Source organism: Panthera pardus, unplaced genomic scaffold, assembly GCF_024362965.1.
Source record: "Panthera pardus isolate Hobbes unplaced genomic scaffold, ASM2436296v1 HiC_scaffold_18, whole genome shotgun sequence".
Classification (NCBI taxonomy): domain Eukaryota; kingdom Metazoa; phylum Chordata; class Mammalia; order Carnivora; family Felidae; genus Panthera; species Panthera pardus.
In genome coordinates this window covers 904,580-923,710 of record NW_026526743.1, presented here as the reverse complement: position 1 = coordinate 923,710, position 19,131 = coordinate 904,580, and the positions used below count along the sequence as shown (strand labels likewise).

The window sequence follows — 19,131 nt, the reverse complement described above, 5'->3', positions numbered from 1 at the left end:
AAATAAAAATAGAGAACACCCTTGGCTTGTTTGTTCAAGCCATCGAATGTGGGGCTTTCCAGTATCCGTGGCCAACAACGATCCTAATACGCACACCCCAGACTCACTCTTGTCATAGACGGGCTCAGAGAGCACGGGGTCCATCCGGCGCATCTGTCCCTGCTGGTCCCTATATGAGGCCTGGAAGCAAATCCTCACGACATTCATGTCTACCTCTTGATGGTTCTTCAGGGACCCAGCTGTAGGAGAGAGATGGGAAGGCTGAGGGTGGGGGGTGGAGACTCTGGTGGGAAGATGGTGAGAGGGTAGGGACTGGGGGCTGGGGAGACAGCGGATACCGGAGAAGGTGAGGTAAGGGGACCGGGTGGCAGAGAGGGCGAGGCGTCCAGGAGGACAAGCCAATCGGACTAGTTTCGGGGACTCACCATTGTAGGGGTCGATGCCCAGCTGAATCTTCCGCTCAATGGCGGCTTCAATCTCCTTCTTCCTCACACACTGGATGCCCAGATTGTTAAAGCTGAACGGGGAGAGGGAAGGAATGGGTGAAGGGAGGTACTCATGAATAGGCAGGTAGAGACCTAACCCAGAGGAGGACTCCGGCAGATGCTGCCTTGGGGCTCAGAGTCTCAGGGTGCCCAGCATCAGGAGGGCCCTAAGGGTTTAAACCCCTCAGGAGCATTGGGGATTCTCGAGAGCACCTGGAAACGCACCTGTCTTTCCCATATGAAAACACCGGCCAACCCCATTTATGGTAGGAACACTGCAAATTATGGGGCACCCGGGTGGCTCACTCGGTTGAGCATCCGACTTCAGCTCGGGTCATGATCTCGCAGCTCGTGAGTTCGAGCCCCACATCGGGCTCGCTGCTGTCGGCCTGTCCGCACAGAGCCCGCTTCAGATCCTCCGTCCCCCTCTCTCCGCCCCTCCCCTGCTTGCGCTCTCTCAAAGATAAATATTTAAAAAAAAAAAAAAAAGTGGGGCGCCTGGGTGGCTCAGTCGGTCAAGCGTCCGACTTGGGCTCAGGTCACGGTCTCGCGGTCCATGAGTTCGAGCCCCGTGTCGGGCTCTGTGCTGACAGCTCAGAGCCTGGAGCCTGTTTCAGATTCTGTGTCTCCCTCTCTCTCTGCCCCTCCCCCGCTCATGCTCTGTCTCTCTCTGTCTCAAAAATAAATAAACGTTAAAAAAAAATTAAAAAAAAAAAAAGAACACTACAAATTAAAACCAACATGATGCCAATGTAGAAAAAAAACTCATCGTCAGGGACTTGCTTAATTAATTGTGAACGGCTGTACATCAGAATTCTATGCAGCCAGGAAAAAGGATAGGGCAGCTCTAGATGCTTATAGGAGTGATCTCCAAGATGTACTGGAACATAAAAAGGAGGTACAAACGTCTGCTACTTGTAAGGGGAGAAAAAACGAAAGTACGTGTAACATATTTTTAACCGCCTCTAGGAAGGGACGCTGATAGCTGAAGGACACTGATAGCTGGGAGGAAGTTTATTTTTCACTGTAGAATCTTTTTGTACCTTTTAATTTTTATTTCTTGTAAATTATAAAGGGAAAGAAGGAATGATCCTTGCAGTTAAGTGGGGTCGGGAGTCGAATCCCAGCTTTGCCATCAGCTATCTGGGCTCCTTCACCTCTCCGTGCCTCAGTTTCCACCTCTACAAAATGGGGATAAATATAATGTGTGTGAATGGGCGTGCAGCAGGGGGGCAGGCCTAGGTAAGCCCCTCCACCACCCCCGGGCCTGGCCTCAGTCTCCCCGTCTAGGAAATGCAGTGGGGACAATCTGGCCAAGCGGCCCCTTTTGCTAAGGTTTCCCTGGGCAATCTTCAGCCCCTCTATTTCTCTGGTGCCTGAGGTGCAGGGTTAGGGGTCAGGGGTCAAGTACCTGTGCCGGGGGCTGACATGAGGCCGGAGCCTCACCCTGCAGACGCCGTCGGTGCAGTCTTTCCCCACGAGGCTGTGGGGGTGGACTCGGTGAGGCCAATCCTTCCACACCAGGCAGGCGGTCACCTCCACCTCCCGAAGCCCTCCACAATCCCGGAGCTGCAGGGAGACAGGTGCGCTTTTGGGGTCCCATCGCAGACACCTGCACTCATCCAAACTCCCTGGGGCCTCCTCTGGTAACTCCCCAACCCTCTCCCCCCACAGGATGACGGCAGGGCGTTTGCCTAAGACCCCTCTGGGATCCTGAGCCAGAGGCTTCCGACTGGTGACCTGGGGGCCTCATCACATGATAGCTGCCCTCCAGATGTCCCTTCTTTGGCCACTGTGAGTTTTAGAAACTTGGATGCACACGGGGTCTCCAAGTATGGCCCACAGAGAACTTACTAATGACCAGAGGAAAAAAGCACCTTCGCAGGGGAAACGCCACTGGGCGCCGTGTAAATCAGGTGGCCAAGGTCAACATCACCAATACTGGGCCAAAATGACTTGGGCACCCTGACAGGGTACACTGGGAAGGCACAACATCGCTGCTGTGACAGCTTTCCAGAAGCACGTCACCTGAATCTCACCGTGATTCCTCAAACGAGCCCAAATGGTGGTTCATCAGGTCAAAAAAAAAAAAATCAGTTTTGTGAAAGAATAAAAAGATGGGCATCGCGGGGCGCCTGGGTGGCTCAGTCGGTTGGGCGTCTGACTTCGGCTCAGGTCGTGATCTCGTGGCCCGTGAGTTCGAGCCCCGCGTCCGGCTCTGTGCTAACAGCTCAGAGCCTGGAGCCTGTTTCAGATTCTGTGTCTTCCTCTCTCTCTGACCCTCCCCCACTCTCATCTCTGTCTCTCCCTGTCTCAAAAATAAATAAGCATTAAAATTAAAAAAAAAAAAAGAAAAAGAAAAAAAAGATGGGCATCGCATTTGGGTGATAATCGAACAAATAACATATACGGACCCGGCTGGTAATTACACACTGGTGCATGTATGTGAAAATGCATAGAGCTGCACACACAAGAGTCGATCAACTGCAACTTGATTTGAAAAAAAAAAAAAAAGGAGAGGGGGCGTCTGGGTGGCTCAGTAGGTTGAGCGTCTTGAGTCTCGATTTCGGCTCAGGTCCTGAAACCAGGGTCGTGGGATGGAGCCCTGTGTCAGGCTCCGCGCTGAGCGTGGAGCCTGCTTGAGATTCTCTCTCTCTCTCTCTCTCTCTCTCTCTCTCTGCCCCTCTCCCCTGCTCACGCTCTCTCTCTCTCAAATAAAAAAAAAAGAGAGAGAGAGAGAGAGAGACCAGAGAGACATGACAAGCAAATGCAATCTATAACATATGATCCTTAACTGGATCCTGGATGCAGGAGGCACAAACGATGATAAAACACATCTTGGGGACAAGCGGGAGACGTAATACATCGGACGATATAATGGGATATTGTTAATTTTCCCAGGGAAGCTAATGATATTGTTAATGTCGCCATGCGGGAGTTTAGTCTATTTGCAGGAGGTGCCGGCTGAAGTATCCCGAGGTGAAGTAACTTAATATCTACAATGTGCATGCACATAGTTTAGCACAAACAGCGTGTGTGTTTGCGTGTATGGAGAAGAGTGGCAGATACAGGGAATGTGGCCCAATGTCAACTGGCAAATACGAGTTAAGGGCACACAGGTGCTCCCTGGACTATTCTTGCCATTTTCCTGTAATTAAAAAATGTTTCAGGGGCACCTGGGTGGCTCAGTCGTTAAGCGTCCAACTTCAGCTCAGGTCATGATCTCACAGCTTGTGGGTTCGAGCCCCGCGTCGGGCTCTGTGCTGACAGCTCAGAGCCTGGAGCCTGCTTCCGATTCTGTGTCTCCCTCTCTCTCTCTGCCCCACCCCCTGCTCACGCTCCGTCTCTGTCTCTCTCTCAAAAATAAACATTAAACAACTTTTTTAACAAGTTTCATCCAAACTCATCAGAATGTGTGCATTAAATATGCACAATTTTGCATATATAAATAATACCTCAATAAAAACTTTTTTAAACTACAAAAAAAGACGAAAATAATTTTTGTTCCAATTTGGGGAAACCGAAAATTTGGTGCCTGCATTTCAAAAGCATGAAACATCATGCTATGCCAGATTTCCAGATTCCCTTTAAAGAAAATGGACATTAAGGCAACTGGGGCCGGAATTCCTGTTCAGCAGCCACATGGCAGGGAGGAAGTTTATTTTTCACCGTAGAATCTAGCAGATAGAAACCAGCTCTTCAGATGTCACCCAGACCCACCTGGTTTTCCTGAGTCACCCGTAGGGCCCTGCTAACATCAAAGACCCTGTAAAGCCTGCTCTGAACTTCTAAAAAAATTTTTTCAGTAACTTTTTTTTAAATGTTTATTTTTGAGAAAGAGAGAGCAAGGCAGGGGCAGGAGAGAGGGAGTAAAGCCTGCTCTGAACTTCTAAAAAAATTTTTTTATTAACTTTTTTTTAAATGTTTATTTTTGAGAAAGAGCAAGGCACGGGCAGGAGAGAGGGAGACCCAGAATCCAAAGCAGGCTCCAGGCTCCGAGCTGTCAGCACAGAGCCCAAAGAGGGGCTCGAACTCACAGACTGTGAGATCATGACCTGAGCCGAAGTCGGAGGCTCAACTGACTCAGCCACCCAGACCCCCTGAGCTCTGAACTTCTAAAGCCCTTCCCTATAAAAGACCAGGAAAGAATGTGTCTCTGTGGGGGAGTACTGCCCTCTAGGGGGTGTTTGGGATATTGGGGGGTGATATGGGTTGACTGGGTAATGGGGACCCACGGCAGGCGGTAGCCAGAGCCAGACGTGCTCCACCGCCTGCAAAACCAGGGACAGTCCAACACAAGTCCTGCAAGATTTTGATCATCCCGCCAACATTCACATCGGTGACAAATGTGTTTGAAATAATCACAGCCAGAATCTAGCTGTTTTACATATACAGTCCTTTTTCCCATAACTTAAAAATACGCTGAATTTTGAGGGCGCCTGGGTGGCTTAACTGATTGAACGTCTGACTTCGGCTCAGGTCATGATCTCGTGGTTCGTGAGTTCGAGCCCCGTGTCGGGCTCTGTGCTGACAGCTCAGAGACTGGAGCCTGCTTGGGATTCTGTGTCTCCCCCTCTCTCTGCCCTTCCCCCGCCTACGCTCAGTCTCTCTCTCTTTCTCAAAAATAAACACACATTAAAAAAAAATTATACTGGGGCGCCTGGGTGGCTCAGTCGGTTGGGCGTCCGACTTCAGCTCAGGTCACGATCTCGCGGTCTGTGAGTTCGAGCCCCGTGTCGGACTCTGGGCTGATGGCTCAGAGCCTGGAGCCTGCTTCCGGTTCTGTGTCTCCCTCTCTCTCTGCCCCTCCCCCGTTCATGCTCTGTCTCTCTCTGTCTCAAAAATAAAATAAAAACAATTAAAAAAATTTAAAAAAAAATTATACTGAATTTTCAAGGACCGCGGCCACCATGTTAACTGAGGGAAGACCGGATTTTGTTTTAGACTAAGGGTTGTTTGCCACTTTGGAAGATCCCATCACCAGCTGCAACCCTGGCCAAATGGCGTTTAATTCGCTAACTCCACCTGACTGGGTCAGGCTGCCGATGGGGCCACTGCATTAGTGAGGTCTCAAGCCACTGCCACCTTCATTAGGATTCCCTGGGGCTGTGCCTGAACACTTACATATTGAAATGAAGGTGCTTATTATGCTGTTTATTTTCCTTTTATTTCTCCTTCATATTAAAGTTACGGCATTATGGATTTGGGGGGTGATTATGAGTAGAGAGACGTAATATTGCATATAAATTTCACTGAGTCAGATGGGGTTAAAGCTATTCATTTAACCAGCTCCCCACCATAATATTAGGAGATCCAGAAAACCTCAGAGTCAACGGTCTGGGGATTCAGGAGAACTGCAGGGCTGGAAACTTCTAAGATGTCACACGAGGCCTTGGAATAAATCAGAGCTGGTACCAAATCCAGGCTCCGTCGCTGGCCATCTGCATGATAAACCTGTCTATCCTGCCTTTATCTACAAAATGGATATTAGTAAGCACCTGGCACACAGGAGTGCTTAGTAATTACTACCGTCAACTTGCTGTGTGCCCCCGAGCAAGTAACTTCCCCTCTCTGAGCCTCAGTTTCCTCCTCCAAAAGATGGGACTAAAAATCCTGAGTCCAGATTCGGAGCCAGGTGGTCCCCTGTTGTGGGGTTTTTACTGTGCTAACTCTTTGAAAATCAAAACAAACACCAAGCCAGAAAAACTGCCTGGAAAGACCTAGAAAGAAAGGGTTGGGGAAAACACAGCGTCCAAGCATCACCCCACAGGTAAGTTACTAATTACAAAGGAAGGCTGTACCTTTACAACGAAACGGCCTGCTGGTCCCTAGCTGGTATGGGCCAAGGGCATCCCCCTGCGACTCATATGTTGAAGCCCTAACCCTCAGTGCCTCAGGATGTGACTGTATCTGGGGACAAGAGTCTTTCAAGAGGTGATTAAGTTAATGAGGCTGCTAGGATGCGTTCTGATCCAATCTGCCCAATGTCCTTATAAGAAGAGGTGATTTAGGGGCGCCTGGGTGGCTCACTCAGTTAAGCTTCTAACTCTTGATTTCGGCTCAGCTCATGATCTCATGGTACATGAGTTCCAGCCCCGTGTCAGGCTCTGTGCTGAAGCGTGGAACCTGCTTGGGATTCTCTCTCTCCTTCTCTCTCTGCCCCTCCCCCATGCTCTCTCTCAAAAAAAAAAAAAATTTTAAAAAGAGGTACTTTGGACACGCAAAGAGACACCAGACGAGCGAGGACACAGAGAAAGGGAAGCCGTCTGCAAGGCAAGGAGAGAGACCTTACAGGAAACCAAATCTGCTGGCACCTTGATCTTGGACCTCCAGCCTCCAGAGCCATGAGGACAATACATTTCTGTTGTTCAAGCCACCCAGTCTGTGGGATTTTGTAATGGCAGCCTGGGCAGGCTAATATACCTCCCCACAGGGTCTGACTCAGCATCACTGACATGGGGACAGACTGCCACCCCGTGTCTCCTGATGTGAGACTGATGTGAGCCACAGCATCGCCAGTGGGGTATTCCCACCAAAACATACAGCCTGATCTCCTCTGGAAACGCTCAACGAGCACAGAATGCGGGACATTCGACGAAACAGCTGTCCTGTCCCCGCCCCCCAAGTGTCCACACCCCAAAGCATGAAGTCAGACTGAGAAGCTAAACTCGGGTCAAAAGACACTAGAGGCAGAGGCGCCTGGGTGGCTTAGTCGGTTAAGCCTTCGACTTTGGCTCAGGTCATGATCTCACGGTTGGTGAGTTCGAGCCCCGCACTCGGCTCTCTGCTGTCAGCACAGAGCTCGCTGCGGATCCTCTGTCCCTCTTGTTGCCCGTCCCCCCACGCTCAAAAATAAACGTTAAAAAGACACTAAGGCCATCCGTCTTAGTCTGTCCGGGCTGCTACAACAGAACACGTGAACTGGACGGCATCGAAGCAACAGCAATTTATTTCTCACTGTTCTGGAGGGGGCCAGCATGGTCAGGCTCTGGGGAGGCCCGTCTTCCAGCCCTGACTTCCCTCAATGTCATCCTCACCTGGTGGGAGGGGCCGGCAAGCTCTCTGGAGTCTCTTACAAAATCATCAACCCCACTCACGAGAGCTCTGCTCCCATAACCTCAGCACTTCACAAGGGCCCTACCTTCTTCTCTCTCCACAAAGACTCTACCTTCTAATACCATCACACTGGGGGCTAGGATTGCAACGGATGTAGTTTAGGGGGACACAAACATTCAGACCATAGCAAGTCCTGTCAATTAAATGCAGCATGTGATCCTGGGCTGAATATTAAACAAGTGAACAAAAACAACAGCTATCAAGAATATTTGGGGGACACCAGGCTGGCTCCGTGGGGGGAGCACGTGACTCTTGATCTCAAGGTTGTGAGTTCAAGCCCCACATTGGGTGAGGAGAGTACTTCAAAATAAAATCCTCAAAAAGAAAAAAGAACAGGGATGCCCTGGTGGCTCAGTCGGTTGAGCATCCAACTTCAACTCAGGTCATGATCTCATGGTTCGTGGGTTCGAGCCCCACATCAGGTCTCTCTCATAAAAGAAAGAAAGAAAGAAAGAAAGAAAGAAAGGGAGGAAAAAAGAAAGAAAAAGAACATTTAGGGGATAATTAGAATACGGACTTAATATTAGATAATACCCTTGGAGGAAAATTAAGTTTCTAGAGCGTGATGATGATATTATGATTATATGGGTACTACATTGTAGGAAAACATCCTTGTGCTTGAGGGATATACACTGAAACATTATGGGTGGAGTATATCTCCAACTTACTTTTAAATCTCCCTCTCTAAATGTCTATCTAAAGGGAGAGAAAGACATAAAGCAAATAAGGCAAAAGTCACGTTCACTGCAATGTTCTTGTCTATCGTATGTAGGTTTTTAATTTTTCAAAAGAAAAAGTTGAGACATAAAGTTGAAAAAAAAAATACCCTGACAATTGGAAAAATAGACAAAATCTTTAAAGATAAATAAGGCGTTACAAAAATATCCCTCTATGCCCTGTGCTTGCCCCGTTCCTGAAAATCCGGTGATGGAATGTACATTTCAAAGTAAACCGTTCTTTCCACCAGAATGTTCCGCCCTGGATGCTGCTTTTGGCCACAATGTCTGGAACCAAATCAAATAACAACTACCTAGCTGAGTAAAGGGAGCCTCCACTAGGGGAGTGAGTGGTGGGGAGCTCCAACTCCATTCAGAAGCACCGGACTAACCTCAATTCACACAGCTGGTAAGATTCAAACCCTCGTCTTTCTGACTCTAGAATCTGAATTTGTAACCACTATGGTGACTGCTTCCTGCAGGGTGGGGGAAGGACAGGGTTGCTCTGTTAATCACCTGAATAAACCTATGAGTATAAATTCCCGTACTTTATGGGAGAGGGGGAGGGAAGGAAGCAGGAGACCTCGTGTGAAGGAGTTTGGACCTGGGGCAGAAGTGGGCTAAGGCCTCATGGGTCTCCAGGCGGGAGGAACAGCATGGGCAAAGTCCTAGTGGCTGGAGGGTGGCCAGTGAGGAGGGGCTGGGTGGGAATGGGCAGCAGGAGCCAGAGGGTGAGAGCCTTAGAGGCTCAGGGAGGAGCTTAGGCTTCCTCCTGGGGGCACTGGGGAGCCAAGAAAGGGTTGTGAGCAAGGGCAAAGAGCAGACGTGCAATTTAACGGGGCCCTTCTGGCTGCCTGGTCGGGGGACATTCGGAGGACTCTGGGCGCTGGCGGCCGTGCAACCCGGGGCTGGTGCAGTGATTCACCCACAACTCAGGTTCAATAAACACTTCGACAAAGATCCGGAAGCACATGAGGGCTCTGTACCGGGGAGATGCAAGGAACCATGCCTCTCCGACGCCAGTTGGGAGAAACGGTCATGGGCACAACCTCACGGAGGGCAATTTGCCTACCAAATCACCTTAGACCAACCAGCAAGGTCCACTTCCAGGAGCGACATGAAGGAAAGAACAGACGAACCGAGTCATTCTCTACAGCGTTGCTTATAATAGGAGATGGCAAACAACCCCAATACCCCCCAGGAGAGAACCCGCGCGGTAAATTATCCCCCATCCACGCATGTGAATACAAATCTTTGATGTTTGAAAGTTTTGAGGCATGTGCTTTAAAACTTTAAAACAGAGGCACTTTTAAACAGGTTTGAAACGGGTAGCTCTGGGGCGCCCGGGGGGCTCAGTCGGTTAAGCGTCTGACTTTGGCTCAGGTCATGACCTCACAGTTTGTGAGTTCGAGCCCCGCATCCGGCTCTGGGCTGACAGCTCGGAGCCTGCAGCCTGCTTCGGATTCTGTGTCTCCCTCTCTCTCTGACCCTCCCCCACTCACACTCTGTCTCTGTCTGGGTCTCTCCCCCGAGAATAAGTAAACATTAAAAAAAAAAAAATCTTGAAACAGGTAGCTGAGGGGGTCAAGCATTAGACCTGGGCTCAGGTCACATGATCTCACGATTTGATTCACGCATGGGAGCCCTGAAAGGGGTGAGTTCCAGCCCCACACTGAGTGAGCTCGAGCCCCGCTTCCGGTGAACACAAGCCCTCTCTTTCGGTGAGCTCTGCTTCTCTCTCTCTCTCTCTCTCTCTCTCTCTCTCTCTCTCCCTGTCTCCGCCCCTTGTGGGATTCTCTCTATCCTCTCTCTCTGCCCCTTGCTCACTTGCACCCTTTTGCTCTCAAAAAAAAAAAATAATAATAATAAATAATAATAAATAAATAAATAAATAAATAAAACTTTAAAACAAAATAAAGATGCGTGTAGCAAACCCAAATGTGGAATCTTATTTTTCCCTCTCTTTAACACAAAAGGTAGCATAATCCCCTACAAATGGTTCTGTGCCTTTTTTTTTTTTTTTTGGTTTATTAATCTATCTTGGCGATGGTTTCACATTAGTACAGTAAGGGAGGGCTTCATTTAAAATTTTTTCTTTTCCGTGTTAACTAACTGCACGTGTTTATATTTATCGGCACACACATTCACACACATAGACTTGCCATGGCTGCGAAGGATTCCAATGTGTAGATGTTCACAGGATTATTTCACCAGTGCCATGCTGATGAACGCTGCATTCTGATTCTTTACGCAAGGCTGCAAGGGATAACCTTGCACATCCCTCTTTTTGCCCCCAGGCTGGCATAATCTACATGATCAGTGCCTGGAATGGCCAGGCCGATGAGTCACGATGGATGGTCATAATCGTTAACGCCGTAAGGCCAGCGGTTCATCTCTACGGAGCACATACCGTGCTGGAGGCCCTTGGCGTGTATAAATTAACTCGTTTCCGCCTCCCAACAACCGCAGGTGGGTTAGTATTATTATTATCCCGTTTTGTGGAGAAGGAAACTGAGGCACAGAGGGACTGAATAAGCAGCCCAAGGCTGCACAGCTAGTAAATGGCAGAACGGGGATTCATTCAAACTTGGCCACTCCGATTATTAAGACCTCCCTTGTGGACCGGGAGATCGCGTCGGCCCTTCCACGGCAATGATAATTTCGATTAATACTGCCAACTGCCAGGAAGGAGGCCTTTCTTTGAATGTCCTTTTGAATCTGGGGCCAGGCGATTAACTATGATCCGCTCCAACAACAGCAACAGCAATAATAATAACGACCGTCAACTAGGCTAACTACACGCACGCGAATCCCGGGGGCGGGGGACCGCGACACCCCACCCCGGGCCCCACCTCGATGGCGGGCAGCGTCTTGCTCGCCTCCGTGCTGCTCTCCCCGAGGATGCTGCCGGCCGAGCGGCCCTCGCACTCGTAGCGGAAGCGCATGCCGCGCTGTTTGGGCTGCTCCGTGATGACCAGGTGCGGCCGCGGCCCGGGGCCCGGGGCCGGGGGCAGGATCCGGCCCAGGGGACAGCCCCAGGGCGGCGGCGTGGCTGGGGGCGGGGGCGCCGCGGGGCCCAGGGTGACGGTGCTCAGGGAGGCGGCCCCGCGAGACACCAGGCGCGGCAGTCCCTCGCCCGGGCCCGGCTGCGCCCCCTCCAGGCCAAAGCCATTCTCCTTGATGTACTCGTCGATGATCTCTGCGGGAGAAGCAAAAACTGGGGGTGACGCTGATTATAAAAGGAATGGCTCGGTGACCCTCCCTCCCCACCCCCGCCCCGAGACCTGTGCCACCCCGCCTTCCCTAAGCCATTCCTTTCTTCACAAACATATTTCTTGGGGCGCCTGGGTGGCTCAGTCTGTTGAGTGTCCGACTGGGGCTCAGGTCATGATCTCGCGGTTCACGAGTTCGAGGGACTGACTGGGCTCTGTGCTGACAGCTCAGAGCCCGGAGCCTGCTTTAGATTCTGTGCCTCCCGCTCTCTCTGCCCCTCCCCTGCTCACACTCTGTCTCTCTCTCTCTCAAAAACAAATGAAACATTAAGAATAAAATAAAATAAAATAAAATAAAATAAAATAAAATAAAATAAAATAAAAACATATTTCTTGTGGGCTGAGGGCGGGGGGTGGAGGGGGGCTTGGCCCCAAACACAAAAAAAGTCCCTACCCCTCCTTCTTGCAAACAGCTCCCCAGTTCTTGAAGCCAGAAACCTGGGGACCTGCCTCGTCTCTCCTCCTGCACGCTCACATCCACTCCCCTCCCTAATAGCACCTGAATTCAAGTCTCCATCACCTCTCACCTGGATAAAGGTAGGGCCAGGTAACAGGTGTCCCTGCGTCCAGCTCACCCCGTTTAACAACAGCAAGAATAACAGCTGTTCTGCCTCAGAGAGCAGCCCCATCGTCCAAATGCTCAAGGATGCACCTCTTTGTGGGTTGCTCACGATCCCCCAGCTGTGTCCCGTCCTTGAACTTCTGCCTCTTGCCTCAAACACGTATTTACGCCTCTCCCCACACCCCTGCCTCCATCCTGGTCCGCCCTCACGGTCTCCCCTCGAACCACTGCTCCCGTTCACCGCCAGCTCACCTCCTCAGCCTGTCCCCCACGCACAGCCAGAGGTATCTCATGTCAGATCTTGTCCCCCCTCCCGTGGCGCCCATCTCCCTTATAGTTGAAGTCAATGTCTTCCCCATATAGCCCCCCCCCAACTCTATTCATCTCAGAAAACAAAAAACAAAAAACAAAAACAAAAACAAAACACCCCGGACCCCTCCGGATCCCTGCCACAGAGCCTTGCATGGACGGGTCCCTGTGGTCCTGGGTCTCCCACCAACCTCCCTGTCACCTAGCTCTTTTCTCTTGCTCCCAGCAAAACTGGCCCTCTCTCGGAGGCGGGGGGGGGGGGGGGTTGTGCTTGCTCCCCATCTGCCTATTCCATCCAGCCCACACTGGTTTCTCATCCTTCTGGTCACAAATGTCACGCCTTCAGAAAGGCCACTCTAATGTGTGTCTTCCCAGGCCATCTGTTTTTCTTTGTGTTATTTCCTTCACAGCCCTTAGCCCAATCTGACATTATCTTGCTCATTTATTCCTTTTCCTACTGTCTCCTCCACTAGAGTGTCAGCTCCAGGAGGGTGGGGACCTTGTTTGGTTTGTGGGTGAATCCCCGGGGCCTAGAACAGTGCCTGGCACATGACGGGTGCTTGAAACAACTCACCGAAAGAATTAACAACGGTCACGGTGATGGTGACACGAAAGGCAGCTGGCGTGCGGAGTCATTTCTAATGACTCCTAATACCAAGGTACTGCTAATACCTTGGGAACGTGACCGTTAAAATCCCCTGGCAGTCCGAGAAGTCACGCTGTGACCCTCCCCCCTGCCCAACAGCGAGGGAGGCCAAGATCCCCCACTGTGAGAACTTGGGACTCCTCAGCCTCCCCCCAGACCTGCCCTGTGATACTCACCCAATTCATCTGTGGAAGGAAGAGAAAGAGAAAGAGAAAGGTGAGGTCCAGAAAGTGCTCAAGACTTTCATCTTTTAAGACAGATTCCCCAACCCCCTCCCCTCACGGAACCCCTCCCTTTCCCCCTTCCTCCATCCCGGGAAACTGGGCTCCGACTCCCTGGGGTACCAAACCCCAGCCCCTGTCTTATCCTCTTGGGCTACCCCACCCCCCCCCCCCCCCGGCTCAGCTCCCAATATTGGAGCCCCAGGGTCAGGGTACCCTCAAGTGCCTTCTAAAAACTGGGAATTATAAAGCATCATCGGGAAGGAAGCCGAAGATCTTATCACTGGGAAAAAATTCAACATCCAAGATTCTAAATTGAATGTGGGGGGGGGGGTCCCTCCCTAAAGCCCACCACAGAACCCCAAGGCTCTATACTAGCTAGTATCTGAAGATCCAAGGAAGTCGGTCCTTCACCTCCAGGCACCCACCTGCCCTGCACCCCGGCCCAGTCCCTCGGCAAGGCCCACCCACCATCCCAGATTCGCCCCCTGAGTGGGGAGAAACATCAATGCTGGGGAAGCCCTTTATCACCTCCTCAGGGAGGCTCTGTCCTGAACGGGGCCATGGAGAATTGAAACACGCCTCCCATCATTCCATAGACAGGATGAGGGGAAGGCCGGAGTGAGCAAGCCTGGGCTCAACACCGTGAGGGAGGGCAGTGGTCTGCTGCTGGTCGTAGGCTTATCGATGCCAGCCTGCCTCGCTGCCAGACCTTTCCTCCTCCTCCTCCTCCTCCACTCTCGGGGAGTGGCTCCTGCCAGCCACTGCCACCTGGCAGTTTGCTCCTCGGAAAGCAGTTTACCTGCTCCCCTTATCTCATGTGATCTTTGAAGTCAGCAAGGGGGGGCCCCCCTCCCCCCCGCCACGTGGTAGCTGGGGACACTGAGGCTAGGAGAGAAGAAGGGACGGGCTGTAGATCACTGGCAGGGCCAACCTCCAACTTGGAACAACTTTCTTAAGCATCTATGCTGGACGGACTGGGAACCCCAAGATGAGTTCGACTTTGGGGCCCTCAAGGAGCTCCCAGGCTGCAGGGGGAAACTGAGGCCCAGGAGGCAGTGGCCTGAGCTTTGGACCGCCTCAGCTCAAATCTTGGCTCTGCAACTTGCTAACTGTAGGGACTTGAGCCCATTACTTAACCCCTTTGGGCCTTGGTGTCTTCACCTGTAAAATGGACACAATAATAATGCCTCGCTGGGCTGCTGTGAAAATCAAATGAGCTAATACGTGGGAAGCACTCAGAACTGTCACAGTTGTAGGCAAGACATAAATGCTGGCTGCTCTTGGATAAAGTGTTGGGAGACATTATTTTATGGACTTAGGTAACCCGCTCTCCCTTTCTAGGCTTCGGTCCATCTGTCTATATACAAAATGAAAGGGCTGGAAGATGTGCTTTCACAACATGGGGTGTCGAGTCACCCAGACGTTGGTTTGAATCCTATCTGTCACCCACTGACTGTGCAGCCTTGGGAAAGTCTCTCAACCTCTCTGAGTCTTTCTCTGAAACATTAGGTCTGAGCTCCTATCTCAGGTGTTAACATGAGGATTCAGAATCACACAGGTCAATTGCTCAGCACGGTGTCTGAGCACTGTGTCATAAGGCTTAGCTAATAGCATTATTATCTAAAATCCTCTTTCAGCCAGGAAACGCTGGGACCTTCTCCTTATTAAAGGCCCAATTCAAATAACCCCCTACCCCACCTCAACCTCCCACAGAGACCTGCCAAACCATTCAGGGACGGCCAGGATGGGCCCCAGGTCTTTCCTGCCTCAGGGCCTTAGCACAACCTGCTCTCTGCCAGAATGCTCTTCCTCCGTTTCTTTGCGTGGCCTCCTCCTCCTCCTCCTTCAGGTCCCTGTTCAAATGTCGCTTACTAGATGGGTCTTCCCTGACCACTTTATCCAAGAAAGCCCCCTGGTCCCTTGCTCCAGTCTGTGACAGTTACGTACCTTTGTTTTATCATTTTCATGACACCGATTAGGATTTGACGTGACTTTGCATTAAGAGACTCACATCTATCTCCTCCTGCAGACTGTGAGCACCTCGGAGTAGGGAACATGTCTGCCCCATCGCACTGTATACCCAGGACCCAGTACGTGTCTAGCCCGTCAGAATGAGGGAAATTTTCCCTCCCACTCAGTCCTGGCATTTAGGGCTCTCATTCTTACCCTGCTGTTAGATATCACTGGCCCCGAGACCTCTTCAGAGCCTTTATCACATTTTATAATCCTGCATTTACTTTATTGCCTACGTGTCTGCCTCCACATCTAGGGAGGGAACCTAGGAGGGCAGAATCAGGGCTGTCTCAGTCACTACTGAGTCCCCAGCACTGCCCGGCACAGGGCCAGCCACAGAACAGGCACTCGGTAAATATTTATCGAAGAGATGACATCACCAATTACTCTCAATTGAAACCAAAGATCTAGGTCTTGCGCCAGAAAAACCTCAGCCTGGTTCCTGCCCGGAACCAGTGCTCGGGCAGTACCTGTCCCCAATGCCATGCCCCACCTTTCACCGTTGTCCAAACTCTCAGCCCTGTTAGAGAACCCGCTGAGCCTCCTCCACAGCCAGGCCAGCGCTTTGCAGGTCCCAAGGATCTACCTCCAGACAGAGGCCCAGCCCCAGCCCACTAGGGCCACTGAGTTTTCACGCTGACAGGATTCAATCCCTGCCCTCGAAATCCCAGAAGATTTCTAGGAGAGAAGATGTTGTCATTTAGCTATGATTCTGCGTTGTCTTGGGCAGCAATGAATTTTGGATGGCACTGGCTGAGGGGCCGTACAGACTAGTGGTTCTCAGCTTCTTTTTGGGAACTTGCTAGAAATGCAAACTCTCAGGGCCGCTCCTAGACCTACTGAATCAGAAACTCTAGAGTTAGGGCCCAACAATCTGTTTTAACAAGCTCCCTGAATGACTCTGATGAACACGAAGGTTTAAGAACCATGGTTACAGGCTCTGTAACAACGACAGCAGCAGCAGCAACAACAGTAAAAGCCATTAACAATGAACACTTACGGGGACTTTACTGTGTGCCAGACACTGCTTTGCAGATCTGCCTGTATCAGCTCATTGAACCCTCTCAATCCCTGCCACCAGAACGGAGGCCCTGATATTATGTCCATCTTACAGATGAGGCAAGCTGAGGCCCAGAGAGGGGAAGTGATTTGCAGGCACTCACACAGGGAGGAGGTGATGGGTGGCACCAGTGTGTAATTATTACCCTCTGCACTGCCACGGTAAATCTCTAAAGAGGACTCCTCTTAGAGGGTGAATAGGTGGTTAGTTTTACCTGTCCAGCTCCTAATCACCCGGGAGGTAGGGGCATCTGGGGCCCCCATCTCAACCGGCGGGGATGAATACAGGTGGTCAGAGGAAAGCTGAGGTGGACCTGGGCGAAACCCCAGACAAGAGGCGTGCCCAGTGCCGCCTCCACAGGACGCCCCCCTCCCCCGTCCTGAGGGCGCAGGTGGGCCGGAACTGTGGAGGGCTGCTCACCCGTGGTCCTGGAAACGGCGAGCGAGAGCGAGGAGAGGTCAGCGGACCCTGCAGGGAGGGAGGCATGTCTCAGGAGGTAACGCGGCGGCTGCGGGGGGACCGGAGAATCTCCCAGGCCCCACCCCGTTCCTCTCGTGGCCCCGCCCCTTTGGATCACGCCCCTTCTGCCTTATTGCGTGCAGGGTCTGGCCTTCCTTCTCCAACTTCTGGACCCGTTCCCCAGTGTCTGTCATTCTCACCACCCTCCATCACATTCAGGCCGGCTCCTTCTCTTTCTCAAGGGCCTGGAGGAGCCCTTAACCTCAGTTAGGAAAGCCCCCACTCCGTCCTTGCTCTCAGGATCAACCCTCCCCCTTCACTTTTTCAGTGAAGTCCCTAGTCCCCTTCTCCCTCTCAGACCCTGCCACTTCTCTCCAGAGGCAGGCCCCACCCCCCTTTCTTCTCCGAGGCAGGCCCCGCCCCTCTTTTTTCGGAACAGGCCCACCCCCTTTTCCCTGGCAGAGTCAGGCCCCGCCCCCTTACTCTGAGTACGACGCCGCTTCCTTCTTAGAGTTAAGCTCCGCCCCCTCTTTGCTCTCAGAGTCAGGCTCCGCCCCCTTCGGTGAGCGAGGACCCTCATTTTCGCCCTCGGTGAATCTGTCCACGCCCCCACTCCGCAGGAGCAGCTCCCGCCCCGCCTTCTCCGAGTCGGGCCCCGCCTCCTCCTCTGCCTCAGGGTCAGGCCCCGCCCCCTTCTCACTCTGTAGTGGGACGCCTCCCTCTTACCTTGGGCTGGACCCCGTCACTATCCTCTGTCTCCTTCCTTCCCTCTAATACAGTGTCCCCGGAACCCTCAACCTCGCCCCCCCAAACGTTTTAGAGTCCCGTAGGAACCCCCAGACTACTCCAGGACCCTCCAGAACCCCTGCATCTCCAGTCCCGCCCCAGACTCCTCTCCTGAACCCCGGTCCCGCTTACCCAAGGCCCCCAGCTCCGGCGCAGCGGACGGTCTGGCGACGCGGCGACTCGGCATGGCCCGACCAGTGGGGACGGACGGCCCGGAGGCCGGCCCAGATCAAAACACACACGCGGGCAGGCCGGGCGGCCAGAAGGCACGGTCCGGAGGACGATCGCGGGTCGGGCGAGCGGCGCAGGGGCTGGGGCCACAGGCCGGGCTGGACGCGCGGCGCCCGGGGCTGCGGGGGGCGCCGGGCCGGGCCGGGCGGGCGGCGGGCGGGGGCGGGGCGGCGGAATTCCCCGGCGCCGCCGGCCTGCGCGCCCATTGGCCTGCACCCCATCGTGACGTCACGCTAGGGGAACGGGAAAACCCCCACGCGTCACGTGGTCGCGGGGGCGGGGCCGGCCGGGAAGAGGAGGCTGGGCGCACAGGAGGGGCTGGGCGAGCGCCGCTGCCCAGTGCTCAGGGGGGAGACAACTGAGGCTTGTTTAGGGCCACTCACGTCCTACCCCGGGAGCAAGTTGGGAAACTGAGGCCCGCCCCCCAGGTCTGCAAGCGGGAGCTGAAACTGCTGTTTCTCTGTAAGGGAAGCTTCGGGATCGGGAGGTTGCCAGGGCTCCAGCTGCCATTGGGAATAATGATCTTTACGAAAACCTCCGCAGCCTCTCTATGCCTCAGTTTCTTCAAGGGTAAACTGGGACTGAAGGTACTTAAACGTTTAAAGCTAGAATGCCAGTTTTAGGATTTGTCTGTCTTGTTCCTTGCTCTAACCCTAGCGCCTAGAACATCCCTTGGAACACAGTGGGTGTCCATTAAATGTTTAGTGCATGGATGGATGTTTTATTCTTCCCCCATTACCCCTTCAAGTTTCCCAATGGCCCAGAACACTTTTACCTCCAGGGCTCAGCAACTCATTGTGGGCACGGTGACCGCCGAGCCCCCAGTGTACATGTTAAGCTGACCCCTGAGCAAAGGGCTTACCTGGGGCCTTATATCTCACAGCTTGCACCAGCCTCAGAGGCATGTGATCAAATTACCATTATTGCAGAGCAGGAGCCTGAGGCTCAAAGAGGGGCAGCTATTTGGTTAGGTCACATTCCTAGGCCTTCCCTGTTTGTCCCTGAGAATGACCGGTTGACCATTAGGTCCTAATTTGCCAGGGTTTAGCATCCTGTGCCCACTCGTGTCAAATTTTCACTCCTTCTCTCCGTGACCCATGCGGACTCATTGATTCATTTGACATACATTTACTGAGCACCTGCTGTGTGCCAGGGCCTGCACCGGGCACCGGGTCACAGCACTCACCATGCCAGGCCCGGTGCCTCCTCGTGGAGAGCAGAATAGGGTACAGCAGCAGTCTCAAAGTGTGGC

At 52.4% G+C, this 19,131-nt stretch overlaps 1 protein-coding gene across 2 annotated transcripts in view; it reads right to left on the bottom strand.

Annotated features, from left to right (window-relative positions):
* The window catches only part of RELB (RELB proto-oncogene, NF-kB subunit), a 28,476-nt gene extending 10,429 nt beyond the window's left edge, over window positions 1-18,047 (bottom strand). Inside the window, exons 1-6 of one of the 2 annotated variants that reach the window (XM_019426041.2) lie at window positions 17,781-18,047; window positions 16,824-16,871; window positions 11,170-11,516; window positions 1,897-2,054; window positions 426-517; window positions 108-239 (exon numbers count right to left, since the gene is read on the bottom strand). In XM_019426041.2, coding sequence (XP_019281586.2) covers window positions 108-239; window positions 426-517; window positions 1,897-2,054; window positions 11,170-11,516; window positions 16,824-16,871; window positions 17,781-17,835 — 832 coding nt within the window. In that variant the 5' untranslated portion in view covers window positions 17,836-18,047. The remainder of the gene's footprint in view (window positions 1-107; window positions 240-425; window positions 518-1,896; window positions 2,055-11,169; window positions 11,517-16,823; window positions 16,872-17,780) is intronic. The other variant, XM_019426042.2, reaches the window with a different exon arrangement.
* Window positions 18,048-19,131: the final 1,084 nt, after the last annotated feature.